This window comes from Carettochelys insculpta, chromosome 3 (assembly GCF_033958435.1).
Source record: "Carettochelys insculpta isolate YL-2023 chromosome 3, ASM3395843v1, whole genome shotgun sequence".
In the NCBI taxonomy this organism is placed as follows: domain Eukaryota; kingdom Metazoa; phylum Chordata; order Testudines; family Carettochelyidae; genus Carettochelys; species Carettochelys insculpta.
The window spans coordinates 31,448,958-31,475,858 of record NC_134139.1 but is presented as its reverse complement, the minus strand read 5'-3'; the positions used below and the strand labels follow the sequence as shown (position 1 = coordinate 31,475,858).

At 42.7% G+C, this 26,901-nt stretch overlaps 2 protein-coding genes across 6 annotated transcripts in view; both read left to right on the top strand.

The window, feature by feature from the left end:
- TRAF5 (TNF receptor associated factor 5) overlaps nt 1–5,612 on the top strand; it is a 53,221-nt gene extending 47,609 nt beyond the window's left edge. For both annotated transcript variants that reach the window (XM_074989574.1, XM_074989573.1), the window contains exon 11: nt 1,475–5,612. In XM_074989574.1, coding sequence (XP_074845675.1) covers nt 1,475–2,052 — 578 coding nt within the window. In that variant the 3' untranslated portion in view covers nt 2,053–5,612. The remainder of the gene's footprint in view (nt 1–1,474) is intronic.
- Nucleotides 5,613–7,463: 1,851 nt separating this feature from the next.
- Nucleotides 7,464–26,611, top strand: LOC142010924 (uncharacterized). 4 transcript variants are annotated; one of them, XM_074989566.1, is made up of 7 exons: nt 7,464–7,545; nt 10,503–10,574; nt 12,965–13,108; nt 23,318–23,370; nt 24,426–24,509; nt 24,775–24,867; nt 25,962–26,611. In XM_074989566.1, the coding sequence occupies exons 1-7, from the start codon at nt 7,479–7,481 to the stop codon at nt 26,010–26,012; spliced, it is 564 nt and encodes a 187-aa protein (XP_074845667.1). In that variant the 5' UTR covers nt 7,464–7,478; the 3' UTR covers nt 26,013–26,611. The 4 variants fall into 4 exon arrangements, with proteins under 4 accessions (XP_074845667.1, XP_074845664.1, XP_074845666.1 ...); XM_074989563.1 differs by lacking the exon at nt 25,962–26,611 and adding an exon at nt 25,153–25,947; XM_074989564.1 differs by lacking the exons at nt 7,464–7,545; nt 25,962–26,611 and adding exons at nt 7,710–8,050; nt 25,153–25,947.
- The last annotated feature ends 290 nt before the right edge of the window (nt 26,612–26,901 follow it).

Genomic DNA, 26,901 nt, shown 5'->3' with positions numbered 1-26,901 from the left:
GTTTTTTGTTTTTTTAAGTAAAAGCTGATGTTACTAAAGGCTGTGATTTTTTTTTTTTTTTAAATCAGTTTGGATCACCTTCACTATCACCTTGTTTGCACACATTAGCTTGAAGATGAACATCAGCATAAGCAAAAGGTTAAATCAAACTGTTGTGGTGTTTCTGTAATACATATCCTTGATATTTGATGTGGATGACAGGCACATCTTTGCAGTAACTTGCATTCAGTTGCACCCTCTGTCCAGTCTTCTACTGACCATAACTTTTCATTGTTTTTTTGTATGTAGCCCTTTGGATGACAATGTCTGCAACTGTCTTAGCAGTCACCAGAAAGTATAATAATCTTACGCTGAAATTGTTATAAGATTCTGAAGTTTAAAATATTTGTCTGAGAGTCTTAGGGGAAATACACTACTGGAACGTTATACTTTTTGGTAACTTCCATGGTGCTTATGCTGCCATCTGTTATCCCGTTATTCCCTTAAATTCTAGTGGACTGCATCGTTACGTCAGGCTCAGAAAATTTGTGCAGAACATGGTTCTATGTACACTGCTTTTGTAGCACAGCCTCTAATGTTCTGCTATGGTAGGACACATGGGGCTTGGTTCTTCTTTCACTTCTGTGGTGTTAACTTCTCACTCTCAGCTGTGAGCTCAGAATTAGGCCCCATAGTAAAGATGACGCTCCCTTCCTGAAAGTTTGTGAATTTAACTGACCTGAAGGAATTACAAAAAGTTGCTAAAACGCATGATTTATTCTAATTACAAAAATATGCTTTCTGAATAAACAACTACAGGTTTGAACCTCTCTAATCCAGCATTCTCATCTGGCATAATTTGTAATCCCGCATCATTTTAGTTAGCTGGATAACAACTTATCTTGGGGTGTGGTCATTTCCTATGGTCCCATAAAGTTTGTTTACAGTCCTGGCTCTCAGTATTCTGTGATGCTATTTAGCTGTAATTTTATCCCTAAATATCTTTTAAGAGCCCACTAAGCAGTGGAAGTGTTGGTAATGCTGATAGATGGTATTGACCTCCCATGGTCTGGCAAATTCTCTCGTTGGGTACAGGTCACGTCCTGAAGGTGCCAGATGAGAGATGCTCCACCTGTAGAACGCAGATGTGGGTATCCAAAAGATCTGAACCAGACTGTCATATAAATAAACATATCCAAACTTGAGGGAAGTTGGGATCCACATCCAAACTTTGCATCTCTAGGATGCATGTGTATCTGCAGTCTTCAAAGGAGGGTCTTCTGTGGTGGAATTATGAGAATTCTTTTGACTCAAAGTACGTTAATGGCAGCAGAGCAACTGAAATGGCCAGTGTCACAAAGTTAATTGTCATTGTGTAGTTCCTGTGATTCCTCAGTTATTCCTAATCTCTGGACTCTGTCCCCTGGTCTACAATTTACTTTGTTTCAATGACAGTTTTCCCTAACTGGATGTTTCATGTGTCTTCCTTCCCCAGTTGTTTTGGAAGGCCAGTCCAACAAACATGATGTCCACATCAGTATTCACAAAGCACAGCTCAATAAAAATGAAGAGCGGTTTAAGCTTTTGGAGGGTACATGTTACAATGGAAAACTAATCTGGAAAATCATGGACTACAAGATAAAGAAAAAAGAAGCCATGGAAGGCCGCACTGTCTCTATTTTCAGCCAGCCTTTTTACACCAGCCGCTGTGGGTACAGGTTATGTGCCAGAGCATATCTAAATGGGGATGGCTCAGGAAAAGGGACACATGTCTCCCTCTACTTCGTAGTGATGAGAGGGGAGTTTGACTCATTGTTACCATGGCCTTTCAAGCAAAAAGTGACACTTATGCTTCTGGATCAGAGTGGGAAAAGAAACCACATTGTTGAAGTCTTCAAAGCTGACCCTCAGAGCAGCAGTTTCAAAAGGCCAGATGGAGAAATGAATATTGCCACTGGGTGTCCAAAATTTGTGGCACATGCTGTGCTGGAAAATGCAAAGAACATGTATGTCAAAGATGACACTCTGTTCTTGAAAGTTGTTGTGGATTTAACTGACCTAGAGGAATTATAAAATACCTGGAGGATAGGACTGTTTTAATTATAAAAACACTTTCTCTTGGTGACTGTTGGCCAATTTCACAGAACAGTGAATTGCCATTTGTCCAGCTATTGATGTTTTTCATATATTTTGACTGCACAATAATAGCTACTCAATTGCCAAAGCACCAGCCTTTACTTTTTTGAAACTGTATTTAGGGGACCCGTAAGTCCAGTTTGATGGTGTGAACCAGACATACATAGTTAAACCAGTATTTTGACTCTGGCCAATATATTTTGGGAGTGGCTTATATCTCAAAATTGGCATTTTTACATGGGGTAAGCAGACTTTTTACATTGGGCCCCACTTTTCATCCCTGCAATTAGCAGACACCCACCTCCCTCAACCTGTCTAATGTAATCCAGACAGAAATTTCACTTATATTCATATGAAAAAAAACCCTTTCGGCATGTGTAAGGTAAGTATGTAGAATGTAAAAATCTTTATTTATTATTTGGTATATAAATGTAAATACTCGCACAGAAAAACAAAATCATAGTTCATTTTTAATGAGATAGATAAGCCTGAGACCCAACAACCAGTCATGCTGCATCCCTTTTTCAAAATTTCACAACCCCCCCCACCAACCGAAGGGGCCTGCCCACAATTTTACTTACCCTATAGGCCATGTGGAACCAAGGCAAGCTTTTTGGGTTCCAGTCACTATCACAAACATCAATAGGACTCCCCATCATAAGGGTGTCTATGTGCATTTCTTATACATTTGAAAGGGAATAATTTCAGCACTAAATGTGAAGAGCTGAATCCTGATCCCAGCAGCACCTTACTTTTGCAAACTGAGGGAGAAAAATCTGATCCAGGTAATAAAAACATCCAGCGGATTTCAGAGCTCCTGCTTATTGGAAAATCTGGACGAAGATGCCTTACAGTTCTGGCCTGCTTGCATAGCTGTAGAGAGTACTCACAACTCCCAGTCATGTCATTAGTGTCCCCTGTGCACCTGCTCTTTGGTTTGGGCCAGATCCTGATTTGTGATAAGCATCTCCAACTCCCCATTAGATCTCAACAGAAACACTGCTTTATTACCTACCAGGGTATGGTGGTTATGGGGGTTTCACACTACTAACCTCCAAGAGCAGCGTATCAGTTGGGTTCACTACTGAAGGGCAGTGTCAGGGGCTCTGAAACTTTCACTCTTCTGGTGCCTGTAGAGGATTTGTTTTTTTCTGGCTTAGCACCACATGGCTTGGAACTTTGGAAAGCTGCACTTGAAGGCTTTCTGCTAACATGCAGCATTCTCCAAAGAAAGAGAAGAGGATGTATGTGGAGAAGCATTATTTCAAATTGAAAATGAACTCTTCAAAAGTACACCATGTACTGTAGCCCTCAAACAGAATTGTGAGGTGCTGACCACTTCTGGAAATCTGAACACTTCATTTATTAGTATGTGTATTCCCATAGAGCTTAGGGCCTTACTTATGGAGCAGGACCTCCACTGCACTAGGTATTATACAAACACAAAACATAAAGCCTTTACATGCCCCAAAGAGTTCACAATCTAAGAAGCCTAACTGGGAGCTGAGGTCTTACGAAAATGCAGCCCCAACTGCGGCTACTCCGTACTTTAGAAATTTAACTATTGGGCTCTGTTTTGCAGCTCAGATGAAGTGGGAGAGAGGAATTTTACTGTCTGAGTTCCCTCTCCATGTCAGGTGAATTTGGCATATTCTTGGAGACTCACTAGCTGTGTAAACAAGCCAAGTTAAAGCACTGAGGAATACTGGAACAACTATGAAGGAGGGAGCTTTATGGACACTTTTAGGAGGGCTCGAATTGTGCATCCATTATCATTTTTGGTACAAGAAACAGAATTTATATATCTGTCTCTTCACTTGCAAATCAGATTGGTAGAGATGTGTCTGCAATCCAACAGCTGGGGCAAATTTAAGCACTGTTCTGAGAAGACAGCAAGACATGAGGAAGGAATTCGAGTAAGCCTGTGGGGAGAAGATAAAAACCAAAGTGGAGTGAGGGCTGTAGGGAACAAGGTAGAAAATGCAGAAAAAGGACTAGGATGGGTAAAATCACTTATGTGCCCTGACATTTCATGTGAAAATCTTAATATGGGCTGAATGTTGTAGCTTTAGGTAATTAGCATAAAACATTATAGTTTTGCCTTCATCTTCCCAGATGAAGCCTTCATCTGGTAGAAATGTAACTTCTGGTGTTCTCAGATGGATTATGGGACATTGTCCAGATAGGAACATTGTCAATGTTGGATTAAAATGAAATATCTGTTCTCCTTACATGCTGCTACCTTTCCACGTTAGTGGTATATTTCAATTTTGATGTTATTGTGTACAATGCCGGTATATACTGGACTATTATTGGTATTCTAGATGTTCTCAGAAATAGATATTATGGATCAATTTCTATAACTGCTCCTCTTACTGAGTTTAATGGTGGCTGCACCTGTACTAGTGAGCAGGATTTGGTCTTCTATCTTTAATAATTTTTGAGAAGAGTGGGCTTGTGTGAAAAAGGTGCAAAATGCTAGAACTTTGTGACCCAACATGGTGCATTGAAGTGGATCTAAAGTTGATTTTTACAGTAACCTCTGTGCTGTAACTTTCAAAATGATCTAACATGAATAATGACTACTAGGACTGATGGAAGTGATACCCTCTGTTTCCATACATCCCCTAGAATGTTAGTAGTAAAAGTAGGATAAAACCCAGAGATGGGAGGAGGGGAGGGCATGGTCTGGACTTGAGCAAGTCACTTAACTCCCTCTGCTTCCATTTCACCAACTGTAAAATGGGAATAAAACTTACATCACAAGGTTGTGAGATCTAATTAGAAGATAGCTGTGACGCGTTTTGAGTATGCAAATAACGAAGTATGATTAGAACTCTATTTTAAATGGTTATTAGATTAGATGATGGTCTTGAGATGTTGCTAAATGTTAAGAGTGTTCTTGGACAGAATTTAAAGCATGTTAAACCACCATCCAAATCCATATTCAGTGTCTCATTCTCTAATTGTTGACTATATTTACTTTTTTGCCATGAATGTAGTTTTAAAAATAATTTAAAGAACTATATGCTGAAGCACAAGCAACCCATTCTGGGTTTACAGTATCAGCTTCCTTTTAAAAGACTGCCTCTTTTATAAAGAATTTAAGTAAATTACATTTTTAATGGTGACTGCATTTTAATCAAGTTATTTATAAAAACAGTTGAGGTTGGAATTTTTTTCAGACTTTTTACTTCTGATAAAGTGGAGTTTAGCTATCATTTGTTTCTTAGTAAAGAATGAATGTTGCATAGCATAGATGTTAGACAAGTTATAACTTGCATAGAAAACACCAAAAATCTTTCAGTGCAAATGTATGAGATATTTAACATAAGTATATAACATTTCTACAGCAACATCTGGTATGTTTTTAAAGTATTTATTGACCAGTTTTCAGCTTTTTGGGATAACTCTTTACTAATATATTGTCATTTTTCTATTCCATTGTCATACTTGTACCAGTAAAATATGTACAAAATAAACTGAACTTCAGTATCCCTCTAAAGTTACTATGGTATTAGGTACTGCAGCCAGAATTTTTATTTTTTTAAAGAGAATAGGATATTCGATGTTTGTATCCTGGAGTTTTTGCTGTGTGTCCAAGAACCATATTTTAACATACTAAAGCAGCTGCACATACCAATTTATAATTCACTCTGTTAGACTAACAATCCACCAGGTCTCCAGGAGCAAATTATACCCCATGCTTTAGGGGAAGACTGCAGCCCATTAATGTACTTAGCAAAATAGGGCAGGGTGCAAGCACCTCTTGGATAGCTACAAGGGTGCTGGCCTGATTCTTGGTACACAGAGGAGTGCCACACATACCACACAGGCACTGCGAGCTGCAGGTGTGTGAGCAGGCCCCATGGAAAGCTATACACAAGATGGAATGAGGGAGTGCCTGAGCCCTTGAGAGCTGCTCACTCCTCCCCCCACTCAAGCCCTCCCAGAGCCACACACCCCCGCTTGGGGACACCCCAACAGTAGCAGGGCTGTATGAGGGTGGGACAGCACCCCCACCCTGGACAGGACTTTTCCCCTACCCCCCTTCACACACAACCCCTTTCCTGAGGGTCCCCCTTTTCTGGTAATCTCCCCCACCACAGAGACTACAGCCTTCGAGGGTCCCAAAGGTGGACTTCCCTATGCCAAACTGGTTGCCTGCCAACTGATAGCTGTTGGGGGTGGCAAGCTTCTAGATGGCGATTGAAACCTGCTTTTCCAGGGGCATGGTGGGCTATGGGTAAGTGTCATATCTATGGATGGCAGGGTCAACCCAGGCATAGAGCTCCAAAAAGGCAGTCTTCTGCATGGGGAAGTTTTGGAGCCATTTCTGTCATCCCACTGCTCCATGACCAGCCAGTCCCACAACTGAACTGGTGTCGCAGCTCTAGAAATGCATCTCCAACATGGCGGGCAGTTGCCAGGTTCCTACAGCCAGGGAGAGGGTCCCAAGAATGAAGGGGGGGTCCAGCTCGCTCAGGAACAGGAAGTGCAGCAAAAACTGCAACATGGCTATGTGGGGCCATCACGTGCTCAGGGCAGCTCTGGCTCCATAGTACTAGGAGGAAAGCTGTGGCATCCAAACATAAAGGGCAACTGCAGAAGGCACTGCAAGAATGTTGCTGACCCTCAAAGAGGCAGGGAAGCTTGCAGCAGGAGCAGAGAAATGGCTGCCCAGCGGGGCCCATTTCAGCATGTCTGCACAAAGCTCCACCAAGAGCACTGGGAAAGAACTGGTGACCTGCTGCCAGCTTTGGTGGATACACTCTCTGGCCGTTTCTACACATGCCACCACTAATAAATGACGCAAAATATGCTAATGAGGCACGGATGCAAACTCCCCACACCTCACTAGCATAAGTTCACATGATTTGGAGTCCAGCAGACGTTCTTCCAGACTCCAAAACAACGTTTAGAAGCGTGGCCCTGGTGGGGGGGAGGAGTCTTCCTGAAGGAAGTCCTCCTTCCGCAGGCCCCCTCCCAAAACATTTTGGGAAGAGGTCTCTCGGACGAGGATTTCCTTGCGGAAGACACGCCCCGCCCCCGCGGGGACCACGCTGCTACACGTTGTTTTGGAGTCCAGAAGAGCGTCTTCTGGACTCCAAATCATGCGACCTTATGCTAAGGAGGCGTGGCGGATTTACATCGGTGCCTCATTAGCATATTTCCTGCCGTTTTTTTAGCGTGTAGAAGCAGCCTATCAGCAGCAGCTTTTTCGGCAACATCTCTTCCCCAAAAGCTGCTTTCGGCAGATGCCTGCGGCGCTGAGGCAGGGAAGAGATGCAGCTTCTTAGAAGGACGTGTGAATGCCAGTGCTGCTCCTGGTCCCTGCCCCCTTACAAACACTGCCCTCCTGAATGAGCCATACAGCACAGGCTGCTGCCTGGGAAGCGGCGCCGAGCTCAAGAGTCTCCCTTCACGCAGGTAGCCGGGGGCTGCAGAGACTATCAGCGCTTTCGCCGCGGACTAATAATCACCGCCAGCCCCGGCCCCGCCCCCGGAGCCGGGAAGATTTAAATAGGCAGGCAGCCGGAGACGCCGGACTGGGCCCGCTACCACACCCGGGCACGCGAGGAAGTGCTACTGTGGGGAGCCGGCCACAGCATCCTGCCTCGAGCAGGGCACCGGAGGGGCCGCACTAACGGCCCTACGTAACTCATTTGCATACGACGCCCACGCCCGTTGGGTTCCCTCGAGCGCCCCTGGGAGTCCCGCCCCCCACTCCCCGTTGAGGCGGTCACAAGGCGCCCGTCCTGCGCGCAAGTTAGAGGAGCGGTGGTCGAGACACGCCTCCCACAAGGGAGCTAGTCCCGCCCTTCTCCATCAGCATTACCCGGATGCAGATCCCGCCTTATCCCTTCCGGCTCAGGCCAGCTCGGAGTTTCCGGTGCCTGGGGAGCTCAGGCGAAGAGGTGGAGTCTGTGTCTCGGTAAGTGCTGCGAGCGGTGCAGTGCTCGCGCCTGGGGAAGCAGCGTCTGCTTCCCCTCCCCATGCCCGCTTTCTGCGCCTCTTCCCCGCTCCTCCCGCGCGGCGTTTCGCGCCCCGCCAGAACTGCAGGGTGCCCGGGCCGCGCCGCGCCGCGCCGGCTTGCCGGTTCCTCGTACCCCTCCCGCCCCAGCCCCGCGCGCGGCCCCGGACTGCCTCCTCCCTATTCCCCCGCTGCTGGAGTTCCCTGGTGCCGACCGCAGGCGGAGGAAGCGCGGCGCTGAGGTGCTTTCAGCGCGGCCTTAGCGTACGCGTCGACCTGTATGTGGCTGCGGAGAGGGGAGGAGCGGCTACGTGCCTGCCCCGGAGGCTCAGGTTGCAATTACCCGCTCCGCCCGTGGATGCTTGGTGGTCACTCCTGGCGTTCACAGCGTCCGACTCGAACCGCAAGACAACGCACTGTGGGTTTCAAAATTGGGCTGGAAGGGGAGGAGAGGACCCTGTGTTGTCTTCTGCTCTCAGCCGCTTTACGGGTTCCTGGGGTCATGTATTTCCCTGCAGCCCTGAGAGCCAAACCTTTGCTCTTTTAATGGGAGCCGAGATTCCCTTGTAACAACCCGAGTCGTAGACCTGGGTTTTAACTGGAGCACCGAATGTTGCTGGAGTTGGGCACGTTGTGGTTGTGCATATTGTTAACTTGCTCACTAGTTGGGAGGCGGTTGATAGAGCTTCCTTAAAAACTGGTATTTGAAAGACCATCTTTATAGTAGCAAAAAGGGATTGAAAGTCTGTAAAGCTAATCTTCCTGAATCTATATATTGTCAGTCATTACTCTCAAAAAATGAGTTGCATTTCATGGCCCACAAAGTGGGATGCTTTCCATTACAGCATATATTGGGTTAAGAACAGTTTTAAATGTTAGAAGTCCTCTTGGAAAGCCATGCACCTGCACATCTGCAAATGTAAATGAACCTGCACTGTGTACTACTTAGCCTAGCAAAGAAGAGCAGTTTGGTTTGATTTTGGTTTCTGATACAGTAAACACTTGAGATACGCACAAGCAAGTTGTGCATGTCTTGGGTTAACATGACTGCCACCCCTGACAGGAGTGGGACACCAGCCATGAGTCAGGCTGCAACGTCTTACAGGAGTGGCTTCCCAAGCCCAGAGTAGCGGGGAGCTGGTAACAAGGTGGCAGCCTGGCTTCTGGCTCCCCTCCACTTGCAGAGCCAGGAAACTGATCAGTGCAACAGCCTTTCTTAGTTTCCTGGCTCCAAAGAGGAGGGGAGCAGGAAGCCAGACTGCCCCTGGTTCCTGGCTCCTCTTGCCTGGCTGAAATTAGGAAACTGATCAAGGCTGCTGCCCTGCTCATTTTCCCCTCTCTGCAAGCAGGGAGAGCTGAGAGCCTGCTGTTGCCTGGTTCCCAGCTCTCCACTACTTGCAGGACCCAGGAAACTGGCCAGCGGGTCAGTTTCCCAGTCCCACAAGCAGCAGGGAGAGGGGATCCAGGCTGCCCCCTAGTTCCTGGCTTTCTGCCACTCTGGGAGCCGAGAACCAGATGGCAGCCTGATTCCTCTCTCCCTTCAACTTGTGCAAAAACTCAAGTTATGTGGGGGGTTGCGGGGGTTGCGTTTCTGCAACCCCCGCATAACTTGAGGGTTTACTGTATTTTTCAGGATTGCATTTGTACATAAGCCACTATTATCAAATGCTGAACATCAGAATCTTCTGAGTACCTCAGCACGAATGTTTGTTATTAAAAGCTTTGGAAAATTATTATTTAATTAGAATAGGTTAATTTTGGGGGCTGTCAGCCCTGACATGTTTAAGTTAGCTCTAATGTGCATACATTTTTGAGATGTGTATGGTTATTCATGTTGTGAGATCCCTTTGGCGTAAAATTACCTGTTGTGATATCTGTCTGCAGAACTTCACACTAAACTTGACTGCATTTCAGTGGTTTTGCATTGTGTTTAGCATATGTCTCTTTGTGGTGAGACTTCTGAATAGAAGGCAGGATATAGTGTTTTTTTAAATTATGTATGAACTTAAATGTCTGCAAAATTTGTTTTAAAATATACTTGGAACAATTACTGTCACGGGATTTTTTAGCGTTAATCAAGGTACAATGTTCTTAAATTCTGTAAAGAAAATTTGTATTCATACTGCTTTTACTTACATGCGCGCGCGCGTGTGTGTGTGTGTGTGTGTGTATTCATATAATAAAATATATCAGAAAAATAATATGTACATGGGAGGAGCTGTGCCAGTCCTGGCATAAGATTAGACCCTACATGCATGTGTCATCCTGGAGTAGGGTCTTTGATATTTCTTTCTTCCCCTAACTAAATAATAGGGATTGATCATGAACATATTCCCTGATCTTGATTCCATTGTACATGTATGTTGCAAAGAAAGTTTTTGGAGCTATTATTCAATGTGTTTCTTTTCACTAGATATGGATAACAGACATGAGGAGAAATGTGGAACTCCATGTGCTACATCACGAGAAGAGATGAAAGTCAGAGGTGGGAGTCATGAAATCAAATTCTAGTCTAGGACAATAGCTGCTGCAAAAAGACTCGTGTACAGGTTGAACCTCTCTTGTCTGGCACCTTCGGGACCCAACCAGTGCTGGATGAGAGAACTTTCCAGACTATAGGAGGTCAATATTTTCTGGCACATTATCAACAGTTTCACTGCTTTCTGGGCTCTTACGAGACATTTAGGGGTAAATTACAGCTAAATAATAGCACAGAACACTGAAGCCAGGACTGGTGGCTGTAAACAAACTTTGTAGGATCATGGGGCAAATTGGTCTCACCCATGGTAAGTGTTGGTCTGGCTAACTGAAATGATGCTGAATTACAGAGTTTGCTGGATGAGAGAGTTCTGGATTGGAGAGGTTCAACCTGTATTATATACAGTAAAAGTTCTGTTATGCAGCATGTGGTGGGAATTGGGGGCTGTCAGTTAATCTGGTTAACTGAGAGTTAAACTTTATCAGTGGAACACCTATTTTCAAAGAATTCAAAAACAATAAAATGTATAAATTATGAAATAGTATACATATAGTCACCAATCCAGTAGTAGTATATTGCACTGCAGAATGATTGGGTTCTCGAAACACTTAGGTGTATACATTTAAAGGTTTTAAAAACAGTGGGTTACTTTTATACTGCATATTACTATAGGCAGCACATGAGGTACACCCAGGTCACCGAAAATACACTTAGCACTAAATTTGTACTGAAGGTAACTTAATCTTTGTGAGTCAGAAGGCACTTCAGGATCTTGCAGTGCTTCAGGGTCATTATTATCAACATCAATTATTATTGTATTCGTAGGTGGTGTCGGAGATTGGGCTGAATCTGTGAAGGAACAGAGAAGTTTGATGCCATGTAGATTCAAGCACAAGGCCTTTATTACACACAGCTGGCAGAGTGTCACTTCACTTGTTAGGGTCTGTGAGACTGACAAACAGCTGATTACAATGAATCATATAGTGGGTCAGTGGGTGGAGGGTAACAACTAGGTGAGATTTCCCAACCCCTTGGGACAGATGCTAGCAGCAAGATATAATGAGCACAAAAAGCCAGTAGTCTAAAACAGTGTTTCCCAAAGTGTGGTCTGTGGCCCAGTACCAGCCCTTGTGGGGGTAAAAAATACCGGTCCTTAGAAAATATACAAATTACCACTGTTGTTGTTATGAATAAATAATAAACAGAATTTATTAATTTCTTATTCTTTTTTTAAATGTGTTTATATTTTTGAGCCACAAAAAGAGGTACTGAAAAGAAATGGGTCCCAACTATGTACAGATTGGGAAACCCTGGTCTAAAAGATTGCATGAGTGCTCTGCCCAGGGGTCAGGTTTACATGTGAATACAAAAGTGTTTATCCCTTAAGTTTTCTCTTGTAGAAGACAGGTTTAATTCCAATTCCTGGTATTTAGGAATGTCAGATAGCACATTCTGATTTTTATTTTCCGTGGGTATATTCCTACATAGCCTTGAGACATAAAGGAGCAATAAGTAGTGCATATATTGGCACAATTATAAATGCTATCCCCTTTCAGGACTCAGATTGGCATCTGAGAAGGACAGACAACATCACTTACACTGATATGCTAAACCTTTTCACTTATGATGACCATGTTTGCCATCAGCTTAAGCTGAGGAAGACATAATGTTATCTCTCCCTCAACTGGGGAGCATACTTCCAGGTCCCTCTTCAATGAATTACGAGGCTATAATTCAAAATAAGCCCCTATTAATGCTTTCACACCCAACGTTTATCCTGCATCCGCTCTTGTTTAATGTCAAGTTACACAAATAAAGGCTTGTTTTACTACCTGTGCCATGACTTGTTCATTAGGCCCCAGCCTTCTTTGTGTTTAGGCTTGTGTTAAAGGTTCTGAACAAAGACTGTGGCCAGAATCTTGCACAGTGTCATTAGGATCTTTGTCCTTCAATCTGTAATGATCCTGTGACACAACCTGGAAACTGTTTTTTAAAATAAATCCCTACTGTCAGTTTGTTTAGTTGTCTTCTGCCTCTTTTTTGAATAGAAGTAGAGTGCAGAATATGCAGTTGCATAGCATGCTAAATATTAATTTGTCCTGTTTACTAGATTAAATACTTGTATTGAGAGATACCAGAAATAATTGCTGAGTGCCAGATAACACACCGTATTCTGTAATATGCTTTGCATGAGAAAAAAGGTTAAACTGCTGTGCTTGGCATTCTGTTTAGCTAAATTATGTTAGAAATGACAAAAGGCAGACTTTTAAATGAAGTCACCAAAGCTTGTCTTGAATTTTAATTTTTTGTAAAAATGTGTCTTCTGGGCTTGATTTACTAGCTTGTATGTCATCCTTCTTTGAAACCTAATGAACCAGGTCTTGTATTCTCATAAGGGAAAGACAAGAGAAAGCGAAAACGCAGCAGAAGCAGGTCATCATCCATCTCATCAACATCATCTAATACTACTACATCATCCTCATGCTCGTCATCAGGATCTTCCCCTTCTTCAAGTAGTCGAAGGAGTTCAAGTGGCAGAGGTAAGTTGCCGCTACAGCACATCAATGCGTATTTACTCATTCTGACAGTGCTGCTACACACATTTGAGACTTACTTTAAAATGTATCTTAATTACCAGGAAATAACGGTACAGAGTAGTGCACAGCCTTCTCAGTCTCTGTTTCTTCAGATTGTTTTCAAGTAACCACTTCCTGTAGCTACTCAAGTGCCTTTCTTCATGCTGCAGGTGCTGTTCATTTGTTAATTTAAATTACATTAGATATGAATTCTTTTCGCTCAAAGTAACAGGTAAGGTTTGAGATAATGCCACGTTCATTTTAAAACAATGTGAAGGTTTTTTCTACTTTGCCCCTTCATCCAGATCAAAGGGTGTTTTTTTTGGTTTTAAATCTGAATTTTGGTCTCAGTCCTCAAACTCTTAAAGGTGTGAAGTTTACTCACAGGACTCTTATGAAGTTGTGGATTGAAAGCTTGTCTCATTAATGGAACTTGGTCCCATGAAAGATAGTACCTCTTCTCTCCCCCTGTTTTTGTGATTAATTTTAAGTAGGTATGCAGATATTCTTTTGAGTCGCTCTCCCCGTGCATGCTCCACTTTAGGCATCTCTGCTTTCAATAAGAGATAGTTGGTAGTAAAGTCTGTGGGGTCCACATCTGTACCATGTGGTGCAATCTGAGAACATACAGAGGGCAGGCCTGCCATTCTCCTAGTTCCTTCTCAGCGACCTGCATCTAGAAATGGAAGCATTGTGGTATCCATTTGCTTCAAAGTTTTAACTAACTGACTTATCTATCTTCATTTTGTTTTGGTTTATTAATTTGCCAAACACATGATGTGCTTTGGGGATTCCCCACCTCTCCCTCACACACAGCTAAGTTTGGCCCTATCTTGTCTTCTGCCTTCTCTGTTTTGGGGTATGCCCAAAGTCTCAGGCTGTGTAAACCCAGCTAGACCCATAGTAGGTCTTTTTGCCTTAACTATTGACATCCCAACTATTGCAGAGTTACGTGTTGCATCTAAGTCCAAAGTCTGCACAGGTTTTAAGAGCACATCTAGGAAGCAGAATGACAGGTTCAGTCTTCTTTGAAGCATTTCTTCAGGCCCTCTTGTATATTGGCCTCAGACAGCCTGAGTGCCTGACAATTTTCACAGTTCTTTACTCCAAGTAGCAGAGACATTGGACCAGCTTCAGAGGGCTTAAGAGACCTGAAGTTGTCCCTGAAATCAGGGACCAGTTAGCCTTTATGTCTGGCGTGAGTACTGCTTAGGTTCCTACATCCTTGAAGATCATCTGCAGAAGGTACTCTCTGAGAAATCTTTCAGTAAACAACTCCATTAGGCACTGACATGGATACCTTTCTCCAAGTCCCCCAGTCACAGGTGCTCCTTGAAGAAACTATCTTCTTCAGGCAATGGGTAAAGGATCACATGGATCATCCTGCTGTACTTTCCAGAGTAACATCAGTTTCACATTAACCAGCCACTCAGTGCCCTGCCTTTTTGGTACCAACTAGGTTCCTTTCACAAGAGGATCCTTGAGTGCCTGAAGAATTTGAACGGTGTCTACTGAGATGTACAAAGAGATGTGCTGATATACAGCTTTCCTTTCCCAGAGTGTCACCCACCTTTCAACCTTTTCTGCAGTACACAGTTTTGTCAACCAAAGGCAGCTTTTGTTGGCAAAACAGTGATGGTGTATGCACTGTAACGCTTCTCCAACCGATTTAACTCTTCTGCTTTGCAGACATAATAAAACTAACTCGATAAGGTGCATAGAGTTTTTTGCAACTCAGTGCAGTGCTCGCAAGAGCGCTGTGTTTGCTTATGTTGCCCTATTTGGTCTCCAGAATATGCTCTACAATGAGCTTCATGGCCATTCTAGTCAGCAGTTTGAGCTTTGCTGACCTGTGGGTATGCCAAGCGTGCTTCCCTTCCCCTTTAAAGCCCCAGGAATTCCTGTTTTGCTCAGCATGGACAGCTCACATAGTGAATGCACAGTTGTGTGTGCCAACTCTCTGGAACAAATGTGCTGCTGCCTGCAATACACTGGAGTTGTGGGGTTTGTGGAGAAAGAAGGCATGGTGACTGCAGTTCTACTCTAGCTCTACTAATTTCAATATCTATGGGTAGATTGCTCATGGCATCCAGGAGAAGGGACACAAAAGGGACACACAACAGTGCCATGCTATGATCAAGGAGTTAAGGCACATGTACCAGAAGGCAAGAGAGTCTAGTCATCTCTCTGGTGCAGTTCTGAAGACTTGACACATCTACCAGGAGCTGCACAACATCCTTGGCAGCTATCCCTCTGCCATCATCAAGAGTCCCTAGGATATTTTGAAGGGACCAGAGGCAGTGGCCAGCAGAGTTAATCCTGAGGACAAAGTGGTGGACAAGGAGGTGGAGTTGGAGGAGGATGTTGGACATCTGACAGGGTCATCCAATAGCATGGCAAGCCAAGACAGGACCTCTTTCTTGACTCCATAGGGGTGTATCCAGTCCCGGCACCCCTGCTGTGGCATGCCTGATGCAGGAGAGGGGAGCTCTGGTAAGTACTCATTTTTGCTTTGATACTGCATGGTGCCAGGAGGTTGAAGTCTGCATTATTATTATTATTTTTTTTTTTTTAAACATGGTAAAAGTGGCATAAGGGATAGAAGAAAACACTAGATACTCTTTGCATCTACTTGTCATTCCCTGTGCAGCTGTGCATTGGGAGCCCTGTGGAAAAGTTTAATACATACCAGGATGTCCGGGGAATCCTCCATAGTGATTTCTAGGATGCTTTCCTGAAGATAGTTTCCTAAGCAGAGCTGTTTTGTTTCTTTCCCCGCTGTAGGAGACTTTGCCACACAAGTTGGCAATTACTACTTCAGGTACCAAACAGCACGCAGGCAGGCAGCATCCTGAAGCCATATGCTTGTAGGAGATGCACCTTTGCATCTTTTGTTACCTTCAGGAATGAGATATCAGCTTACATCACTCCTGCCTATGGAAAATGGTGCCAGTATTCAAAATAGTGTTCATAGGTGCTTGTAGTGATCCCCTTTGGAAACCACCCACACCTTTTGTCCATCTTGCCCCCACCCCAAACCAAATTCTTTGTGTTTTGAGCTCTCAATATGCTGTGTGCTTGCTAAGGGAAGGTGAAGCAGAGATGTATGTAACTTCTACGATTTCAGGCTGTGAACGTACTCCTATGTTTGTTTTGTTCCTGCAGATGTGCCCTTGAGGACCACTTCTTACGCACGGACAGAGGGTTTCCGTCAGACAAGGAGGAAAACAAGGAAGAGTAAAGAGGACGTATTTAGAGAACTGCTACAATCAACTGATGCTGCAGACAGTGAGAGCAGAGCATGGATGGAGACAATCAATGAAAAACTCAGAATGGAGAGCCAGGAGAGGAGACGAGGGCAGGAGCGGATGATAAAGCTGATGGAGGACCAAACAGAGATACTGAGATCCCTGATTGCATTGCAGGCAGAGCACATCCGTGCTCAACATCCTCTGTAGCCCTTACAGAACTGTATTCCATGCTGTCCCCAGACTCCCACATACATCCTTGCATGTTCCCGCCTCTTGTGGTACCCCTTTTACTTGTTCCCTTGAGATGTGTTTCATAATGACAACTGGACTAGTACACAGCTTTGAGGTCCTCATTTGAGAGTATTCTTCATGGTCACGTCCCTTGTAGGAAATGGAAATCTGAATTGTTTAATAAAAATGTAGACTTAGAAATAAAATGAATCGTTTTTTGTGGTGTTCTGCACACACTGGTTGCTGCTGAAATTCATATATGGTTGCAGTCAGCGTAGTTACAAACTACATTTAATGCTTCAGCAGTAATCCTTATGAGGGTCATTCAAGACAGCAAGTAAACATTGGCTGAATGAATTACAGCAGTGGTTCCCAAAGTGGTCAGGAGGGGCCCTGAGGAAAAAAAATCATCTGAATTTGACATACTCAATTATTTTAGCTGCATTTAATCATCTGTTCTGTAAGTAGGCATCAGATATGTTAACACATTCCAAAAATGTAAAAAAAAAGAGCAGTTAAATTTTGGCATTTGTCAGCATTATTCATCACCAGAGAAAGAGCACTGTGTAGCATCTATCTGTTTTTAAAAGGAAGAGAATTATTTTAACAGGGCAGCCTAAATCTAACTTCCTTGTAGAAGAGAATGATCATGACATTTCTACAGACACCAATGTTCTCCGCCTTTCAGTTGCTTTCTTGAAAAATCACTCACATCCTCTTCAAGTCACATGTTCTGCTGAGTGTGCTGATACTCATTGTCAGGGTGGCATCTGTTTGTTCTTTTTTCCAGCAGAATGTAAATTCTACTCTTTTAAATAGCAATTAGAGGCCCATAATAGTTCACCATGTTTGTATGTGTAGCACTTTTCAGTCATTTATAACTATTTAATTAAAACATGGACATTCATTAAATTTGGCACCCAAGTTGGAATGAATGAAATTGTAACTGAATAGGAAGATCTTGATCAGCATTACCCCCTGGAATAAAAGAACAAAATTCTCATTTTGATTGCCTTGCTGAGGAGTTTATACACTATTTTCCAGGAGCCACCTTTGGATAGTTGTTTGGAAATTGGAAATTCAACAATGTTGTGGATTTGTTGCCAAATGCAAGAACAAGCCATTGTCTTGAACTGTAATTAAAGTGCAAAGGATAATTTCGAAACCATGAGTCTGGAAAAGTTTTGTTAAAATACCTCCGCCTTTCACACAAAGCTGGAGAAGAAGCACTTCATTTGATCATTCTCTTCTGCTTATCTTTCTGAAGCTGTTCCCCCCCCCCACCCCCAATGTTTATTAAAAGCAAAATAACACTATTAGCTGGAATTAAAAAATGTCTTGCATTGTGCTTTTTCATCCTTGAAACCTAGAATTTGAGCTTGTGAGGGAAAACCAGTATGTCTCATTAAATTAATTCAACTCATTGTTTTTATTTGCTTAAAGCAAACTTGGAAAAACAGAAATTTATTACATTAATTACTAGAAAAGTCATGTGGTTAACCATGAACTATCGGTATGTTGCTGTCTTATTGTGTTCACTGCCATTCAAAGATGTAGTTTTGAAATGGTTTGAATTTGAAATGTTTGATATAAGTGTTTTAAAATATATACACTGACATTATTTTTGTTTGGAAATTTTGAAAAAATGTATAAAAACATTTCATTTTATTGAATCTTCCACATATACACCAGATACAAGGGTAAAATTAAAAGTTAGTTGATCATCAACAATACTATAAATGAGTTCAAAGGCTTAATTTTTTATTTTAATTAAAAGGTAGGGGGAGGGGTGTCATGAGGGTTTAGTGAAAACCAAAAGGGGCAGGGCTGTCATGTCAAAGTTTGGGAACCACTGCGTTACAGAAAGACACATTGCTGAGACTCCTTGTCAAAATGCTTCTTCAGAGCATCTATGATTTGAAGTAGTCCTCTGTTGAGCTCCTCAAAACCAGCTTCCAGGCAATCTGCTTCAACATTTAACCCTGGTAAACTTCACCCTTAGCTTTGCAAATCTTATATAGAGCACAGCAGGCTGTTATATACATGTGTTATTTTCTTCTTTGAGATCTAACCTGCTAAAAAGGCAGCACTAGCAACCCTTTATCTTCTAAAAGCATTTTCAGTGGTCGTTTTGCAACTTTTGAGCTCATTGTTGATGCATTCATTGCTACTGTCAGTGTTTCTGGTGTATGGCTTCATGAGCCACAAGAGAAAAGCGGTAGTTCAGCTGGTCACAAAGGAATGTCTTTTTTTTTTTTTTTTTTTTTTTTTTGGTACCTTCCTAAACAGTGCTGTTTTTAATGATGCAAGAGTTATGTATCTCCCATGATCAGGCAGCTCTTCCCGAGAAGCATTCCCCATGGTTGACCAGCACTTTAAAAAAACGTAGAAATATAGCCCTTTTTGTTGATACGAAAAAGCAGTCAAGTAGCACTTTAAAGACTAACAACATAATTTATTAGGTGAGCTTTTGTGGGACAGACCCACTTCTTCAGGCCATAGCCAGACCAGAACAGACTCAATATTTGAGGCACAGAGAACCAAAAACAGTAATCAAGGTGGACAAATCAGAAAAAATTTCCAAGGTGAGCAAATCAGACAGTAGAGGGGCAGAAGGGGGAGAGGGAAGTCAAGAATTAGCTTAATCTAAGTATGCAAATGAGCCCTTATAGTGACCCAGAAAATTACAGTCTCAGTTCAAACCACATGTTAATGTGTCTGTTTACTTTTTGTTGATGTACTCTGTGCCAAGGTGATCTGGTATCAAAATAGGTATGTGTGCTGTCTTCTCTCTCCACTGAAGTGCAAGAACTTTGTTGCTGGGTGTTAGCTGATGGTCAGGTGAGATGCCACTTATGCCCTTGTATTAATATGAGATTTCAAATGCTGGGGCAGAGCCCACTGGTGACCAGGCTTAGAGCAGCTGAAAGCAGCTGGGTTCTTTGTATGTGTTTGGTTTGCACAGTAACAGGAGGATTCAGGTTACCACTTAATCAATTACTTTATTTATTTATCTAACAAGTTAATCTCTTACTGTTACAATGTTGCTTTATTTGTTTACCTAGCAAGTTAAGCTCTTGTGGTTACTGTTGTTACAAGGTTTATACTTTGATTACAAATAGCTAGCATACACTCTAATTCATAGATCCATACTTGTTAAATGCGCACAAAAGAAATAAAAAGTAAAATACCTAGCAGGTGTTAGTCTCACCCCTGCATTACCAACGTGGCTTGGCCAGTTTCTCTCTGTCCCTTGGGAAGAAGTCCTTTGCCCCTTTTTCTCCAGGAGTTAGGCGTCCCTGGGGAGACCACACCCTCCTGTCCGGCAGGAAAGATGATTGGAGCTCAAATACAGGGTCTGCCGGACCCCTCTTTTATACCCATTGGGTCGTGTAGGCTTCTTCCTTGTTTTAATTAAACTGTCTAATGCTGGCTCTCACAGGGAGTTCAAGGGTTTAGTTCACACCTGCAAGGTAGAGACAATTGAGGGCATTTGTTTCTTAATGGGCTGGAGATTTTCTTCATCTGGGACCAAGGGTGCAGGTGAATCAACTGATGGTAATTAGCCAAGGGCAGCCCGAGGCCGGCTGTTAATTAGCCCATTGTTCTTATTATCAGCTTTGCTCCGGAGCTTCAAAGACCCTGGCTAAGATAAGCCCATCTGCGCTGCTGGGCTATTCCTTTTAACGCTTTCGTGCTCTGAAGCACCTAGGGAAGGCAAGATGGAGTAAAGCAAAAGTGGGGGTTCTGTCTGGCTACACCGGGAATTCGTCCATTATGGTCCTGCATGTCAAGAGATAACTAATATCTCTGCAGACTTGCATACAACAGCTCTCGCAGTGGATTTTCCAACTCTAAAATGATTTTCCACTGTCCAGTAGGAAGCTGATGTTGCAGGTTTCCACTCACTTTTCCACTGACCACGAAGCTCTTACTTTATCCTTGCATTTGAAGTCTGGGGTGAGTTACAGCTGCTCCATGAATGCTACCAATAATCTTGAGTGGGTTCCCATTATGTCCCGTAGTAATCTGCCCTGCACAAAAACATCACATTCCATGTGCCTGTGCAGGTACCAAAGGATTGTGCATCTTGTGCTTGCAAGGCTTATGACAATAGTGCAGAACTGTGCAGGTTCAATGCTTCCGTCAGAAGTGACAGACAGTGATAATCCCATGCAGGCTCTCCTGGTGCCTACGCACGCTGCCAGCTAGCTAGCTGCTCTGGCTTTATGCTCAGGTAAATTGGTGTGGCAAAAGTCTGTAATGTAGACATGAACAAAGATTTTAATGGTACTTATGGGAACGCCCTGTCTTTTTGCCTCTTTTCTGAGGCATTCTTGTGCGGACTAGGAACTATGAGTGCTGCGCATCACAACCTCCTGAGCAGGGATGGCACCTTAATAACTTCTCAGCCGCAGGTGTTACCTAATGAAGGTTAAGAAATTACCTTGGTGTTGGACTAGTAACCATAGAGGCTGTGTCACCTGAGCAGGTAAAACACAAAAGGCCTATACTCAGAGGAACTGTTTGAAGATGGCCTTGGGAACCATTCCCTAGCACAAGCAGCATCAGAACAAGTGCTGGAGCCTAGTAAGTTTCTCCTGCCATGTCTGCTGCTGTTGCTATATTGACAGGAGGAATTTTTGGCTTATGATCCTGTTAAATTATAAATATAAGCCAGGGGTTTGGCCTGCTTCTGTTCAGTGTGAAACTCACATCATTCCCCTAGTGTCTGCTACTCTCCTTCCCTCCAACACCACATGGAATTCAAAATGGATGCCCTGAAATGAGGAGGAGGGTTAAACAAGCAGCATGAACAATAACTAGTTACTTGCTGATTGTTACAAGTCTAGGCTGGAGTTCCACAAATAAGCTCATGTAACCTCCTTGTTTTATACAATGCAGCTTATAAATAGGCTGCACCTGCACTATCCTGGACTGCCTGTAAACTGAGTCAACAAAACCAGTGTATATGTATTTGATTCATACCTGCACTAAATATGAACCCAAATTACAGCGCAGTATGGCTCTGTGTTAGGCATCTGTTTGGCTGGTAGTCAACCATGCCTGTTCATAGACACAGAGTGCTTATAAGGAGGTTGTACTACATCTCTTGTTAAATCAGCACGTCCTTGTATCAGGAATTTTCACCTGTCACTGGCTGGTGCCAAATGTGAACTACTCACAGAGCAGGAACTCCAGATGCTTAGATTTTACATGGTTAGATTCTGTAACAGACATGCCCCTTGTGAAACACTTCTTGGGGATACCTAGCATTGTAAGCAGTATACCCTGTAAGCTGAGCACTTAGGCAGTCACCAAGCAGAGATTCAAATGTCACCCAGTTCATTAGCAGAGCTCTGACAGCGTACATTTCTACTGATGGTGCACATCTTCACAGGCCTCGGTGTGCATTGCAAAATTCATTCTGCACAAAAATTTAGAGGGAACATAGGTTGGAAGGCAGCTCCCTGTCACCTGGCCTTAGCATGGGGAAGACTTGTCTGTGCCTGCCAGAGATCAGTTCCCCAACACCACCAGTCTCTAGCAACACAAGCACTCCCTTCCAGGCATCCGTGGGCCCTGGTCTTTGTAGACAGGCTCCTGATAGGCATGCGCCAAACCACAAGTCCTCCAAACAGCCAGCACCCAAAGGAACAATACCTCACAGCTCACCACTTACACTGCACAGCCTGGCTCCACTCAACACCCAGCATTTAGATTGGTTTATAGAGAAAGCTAGTATTGCTCTATTGAACAAAGAACAGAATCAAATGATTACAAGCAAAAATACCGGAAACAAAGTGTTCCATACAAAATAGAACTACGATGGGCATACTGGAGCCCAAATTTGACTATAATAAGACATTGTCATAAGAGCAAATCTCAATCAATGCAATGAATACTAGCATATAGAACAGACAAATGTATCCCATGTGTTCATTCACTTCTGTCCAGTTGTGGCTTGCACGTATAGGCTGTGTCTACACTAGCCCCAAACTTCGAAATGGCCACGCAAATGGCCATTTTGAAGTTTACTAATGAAGCGCTGAAATGCATATTCAGCGCTTCATTAGCATGTGGGCGGCTGCGGCACTTTGAAATTGATGCGCCTCGCCGCTGCGTGTCTCGTCCCCATGGGCCTCCTTTTCGAAAGGACCCCGCCTACTTCGAAGTCCCCTTATTCTCATCAGCTCATGGGAATAAGGGGACTTCGAAGTAGGTGGGGTCCTTTCGAAAAGGAGCCCCGTCCGGACGAGGCACGCAGCGGCGAGGCGCGTCAATTTCGAAGTGCCGCAGCTGCCCGCATGCTAATGAAGTGCTGAATATGCATTTCAGCGCTTCATTAGTAAACTTCAAAATGGCCATTTGCGTGGCCATTTCGAAGTTTGGGGCTAGTGTAGACGTAGCCATAAAATGCACCAGAAAGTCCATGGACAACTGAGGAGCAAGGGGATACCCAGAAATAGTTGTCTATGTCATTGGGCAACATCTTCCACTTTTTGGCACTATCATGAGGTGCCAGCAAACTGAGTTAGTGTTTTGCATTATTTTGTGTCAAGATTCATATATTTTAGTTAGACTTCAGTATTCTTTTCTTACTCATGCTTGCAATGCTGTCTCTTTTCTATTGTATTCATTTCAGGGTTTTAGCTGTGAATAATCAATAAAATCCTATTTTTTTTTAAAGAGTCTCCCAAGTCTAAATCAAAGAAAAGGAAAAAAGAAAAACATAACAAAAAGGTAACTATTTACTGGCAGAAACAAAGAGCTATCCAGGGAGAAAATTTTAGATGCTTCTGTATTCTGGTGTGATTGAAACTCATCTGAGAGTCAAATAAAGGACATAATTGTCTGTTCATTTATAAGGAAACATTTCTGCGTTGATGTTAAATGAATAGTGTCAATGTATAGATTAAATGTTTCAGAGGAGAAATTAAATGGAGCTTATTGTAGTCTCTGAACTGGGTGTAGGTATTTAAGCGACTCTGAGAGAAACTTGTGTCCCTGTTATGAATTATACTACTGAGCTGCTGTGTCTTCTATGCAGTTCCTGCACTACTCTTATAAAATGTCTTGTTAAACACTTTGGGAACCTCAGGTGACCAGTGCTATAGAAAACAGCATCTAATTCTACTGTAGTAACTTTGCTGCAGTAAAAAAAATGCCAAATTGGGATTATGGGTAAAGGCAGTTGCCTTTGGACTATATTTTTGCACCCCTCCCCATCATTCTGCAGCACCAAAAGAGAATGAAGTCAGTATTATGTTTAGAAGGGCATTAGTTTTGATTCTACCTAATGTTCATGGGCGTCAGAAACAAATGGTACCTTTTGAAAGTCACGTGGAACACACTCCGTATCTTAAATTCTGTTTAAGCTTAATGAGCTTGTGATAGTCAAGAAAATATCAGCAGTTCAGGCATAATAATGTTATCTGCATTTGTTATTGTCTTAGACTTTTTGTTTCTATCACATTTTCTCTGGCATTTCAGATATTTAGTGAGGGAGGACTAGACGCCCCACCAATGGGGTCCAGGAACACCACCACCACTTTCTGTTTCCTGGGATCATGCAAGTCACTAGGCTTTCACAATTATCAATCTCTTTGCTGCTGCCCCCTCCTCCTCCCCAGTTAATATACAGTATCTCCAAGGGTTGGCCCAGATGCCAGGTATTGTAGCAAAAGCAGCTTCCAAGACAGCAGCCAGTTTGTGAATTTATACATATTTGGGTTGGTTTTTAAATCTTATGCTTTTGCAAAACGTGTGAACTTTGTGTGAATGTCTCGTACTTGCAGAAGAGGAAAAAAGAGAGCAAGATGAAGAAAAAGAAAGAAAAGAAAAAGAAGAAAGAGAAATCAGGGCCTGTCCAGCTTTCCAAGGTACATGTTCTGGTATCTGTCTCATAATGCCCTGTTACACTCCCATTCCTCCTCATGTGCAAGTTATGATATAGAATGCCCATCTGTAAATAGAATACAGCTGGCTGCCCCATCCCTAGCTTCTGCTCTTCAAGACAGTGAAATGAGTGTCTGTTCCAGCATGATGCTAAAATGTGCTTATTAATATAGTATTGTTTAGAAAAGCATGGGTATATTTTTAATCTTTGAAAAGTATCCCAAATCACAGTGCATGATCTCATTTTAGTACCTTAAGGACAAAAAGAAGACTGAAAACTACAGTATGATAACAGGAAAAAAAATTAAAATGAAAATAAAGAAGAGTAAAAAGGATAAAGAGGTAATGGCTGATAATGGTTTGCATGTCCCAAAAGAGACACTACAGTATGTTTTTGTGTTTTCCTAGAACAGTTGCATTTCCTACATGAGTTACTCGAAATTTCAAGAGCTTTAAATTGAGTGCAGTTTTAATGTAATTATGTGGCATCAGACAGAGACGAGATTTTAGTCCTCTGATCATGAAATAGTTTTATGATGTGTGCATGGATTGTTTTGATATGTAGGCATGTAAAAGGTGCCTGTCTAGGTTAAGTAAGTAGCCCTGAGGTCTGTGTTTTTCTTATAGCTGGATCATAGCATCTTAGAATCCTGGGGTTGGAAGGGACCTCAGGAGTTCATCTGGTCCAGCCCCCTGCTTCAAGCAGGATCAACCGCCACTAAGTCATCACAGCCAGGACCTTGTCAAGCATGGTTTTCTCTCTATTTCATTTGCCTATTGTTGACCTCATGCTATGCCAAATCTGACTTTATTTTGCCATTTTATCCTAAGAATCAAGCTGCCTGATATCTAGATGATGTACTTCATACTTCCTTATGTGACTCCTTAGAGTGGCTGTAATACCTACTGTTGATGAGGTTAGAACAACATTTGTGCCACTTGTTCAAACAATTTAGTCTTTGCAGTAAAAGTTGTGCTCATAAGTATGGCATTCTAAACTGTGACTCTTCATAAAATAGCTATTGCTATTTTGAGGAAAACAGTGAAATCCATATACGGGCCCGCCCTCACTAGGCATCTTGAGACTGCATATCTGGCCTCATTCTCCAATGCCTTGCACCCAGTATAGCCATATATCTGTGCAACACATATACGTGATATCCAGGCATCTGGTTTTGGTAGCAGTTGATATCCACTTTACCTGGGTGTAAATTACTACACAGAACGCAAAGCAGTGGAGTGTCAGGCCCGTTGAGTACAGTACTGTTTAGTATCTGTGAGAAAACCAGTGACAAGAAGAATCTGTCTGTCTCTCTGGGTTGCTCCTTTAAGGTTCTGTGTGATGGAAATGTACACTTCTAAGCTGACTTCTTAAATAAGGAAATTGTTTACTGAACAAATCCGTGATTTGTAAAAACTGCTTTTCTCATCTGCAGAGAGACCGAAACCGTGCGGAACTCCTTGATTTCCTAAACTCTGCCTTGTAATGGAAAGAATGCTGAGCAAGGACTTGTCAGTCTCACAAGCCAACCGGTCATCATGCCTAGCAAAACACAAAGGAAACTCAGGGAAAAGGGCCCCATTTGTGACAAGTCCAGACTCTTGTGCTGTTGGACAATCCGTCATAATTGGCAGAACGAATAGTAGTTGTTTATTAATATCAACGTCCTCCTTTTAAGATACTAAAGTAAAAGCCAATTTGCAATGTTGTGTGAGTGCTTAAAATACATTGTTGCTGCCAATCTGAAGTGAAATGATATTATTGTACTTGAGTATATTAGATACATCCCAGAGCTAAATGCAGGGCACACTTGGAATTTCAGACATCTATAGTGTCTCTAGTTGCTTAAGTCATTGGCTTGAAAAATTAGATGTTCCCGTAGTTATTTTAGTAGTTATTTAATTGTTCTAAAGATCATGATGACTCGTTGTGAATAGTACCTGTACATAAATTAATCTCTTTTTATTAGTCATTCTTCAATATGTTGCTTTCTCAAAAAGTTTGAGACTTGAGCCTTCTGATGTGTTGCCATTTGTCACAAGCTAGATAACAAATTTACAATTAAAATATTCTGGAGTAATAAAACCATTGCCTGTATATTTTATGCTGTAATAGAAGCAGAAAGGACTCTTCCTCTGGCCCAGATCCATTATGTGTTGAACACTATGCTGTTGCGTACCCTTGCTGTATACCGATAGCTATGCATTCTAACTTCTAATCACTTGTACAGGTGCTGATGCTTCAGGGGGAGAGGCCCCAGTGTACTTTGCAACAATGTTAAGGACATTATACTTCAATGGGCGTTTCACATGTAGAATGGTCATATGATACACGGGCCTTAGATTAAAAAAACAACCATGCAAAAACACTTGGGG

Excerpts from the sequence above, each read along its gene's own strand:
- LOC142010924 (XM_074989563.1), top strand. The coding sequence starts at position 7,479 with ATGAGCCATACAGCACAGGCTGCTGCCTGGGAAGCGGCGCCGAGCTCA. Across the intron at positions 10,575-12,964 it reads AGAAGAGATGAAAGTCAGAG|GGAAAGACAAGAGAAAGCGA; the intron begins GTGGGAGTCATG and ends TATTCTCATAAG. Across the intron at positions 23,371-24,425 it reads AAGAAAAACATAACAAAAAG|AAGAGGAAAAAAGAGAGCAA; the intron begins GTAACTATTTAC and ends TCGTACTTGCAG.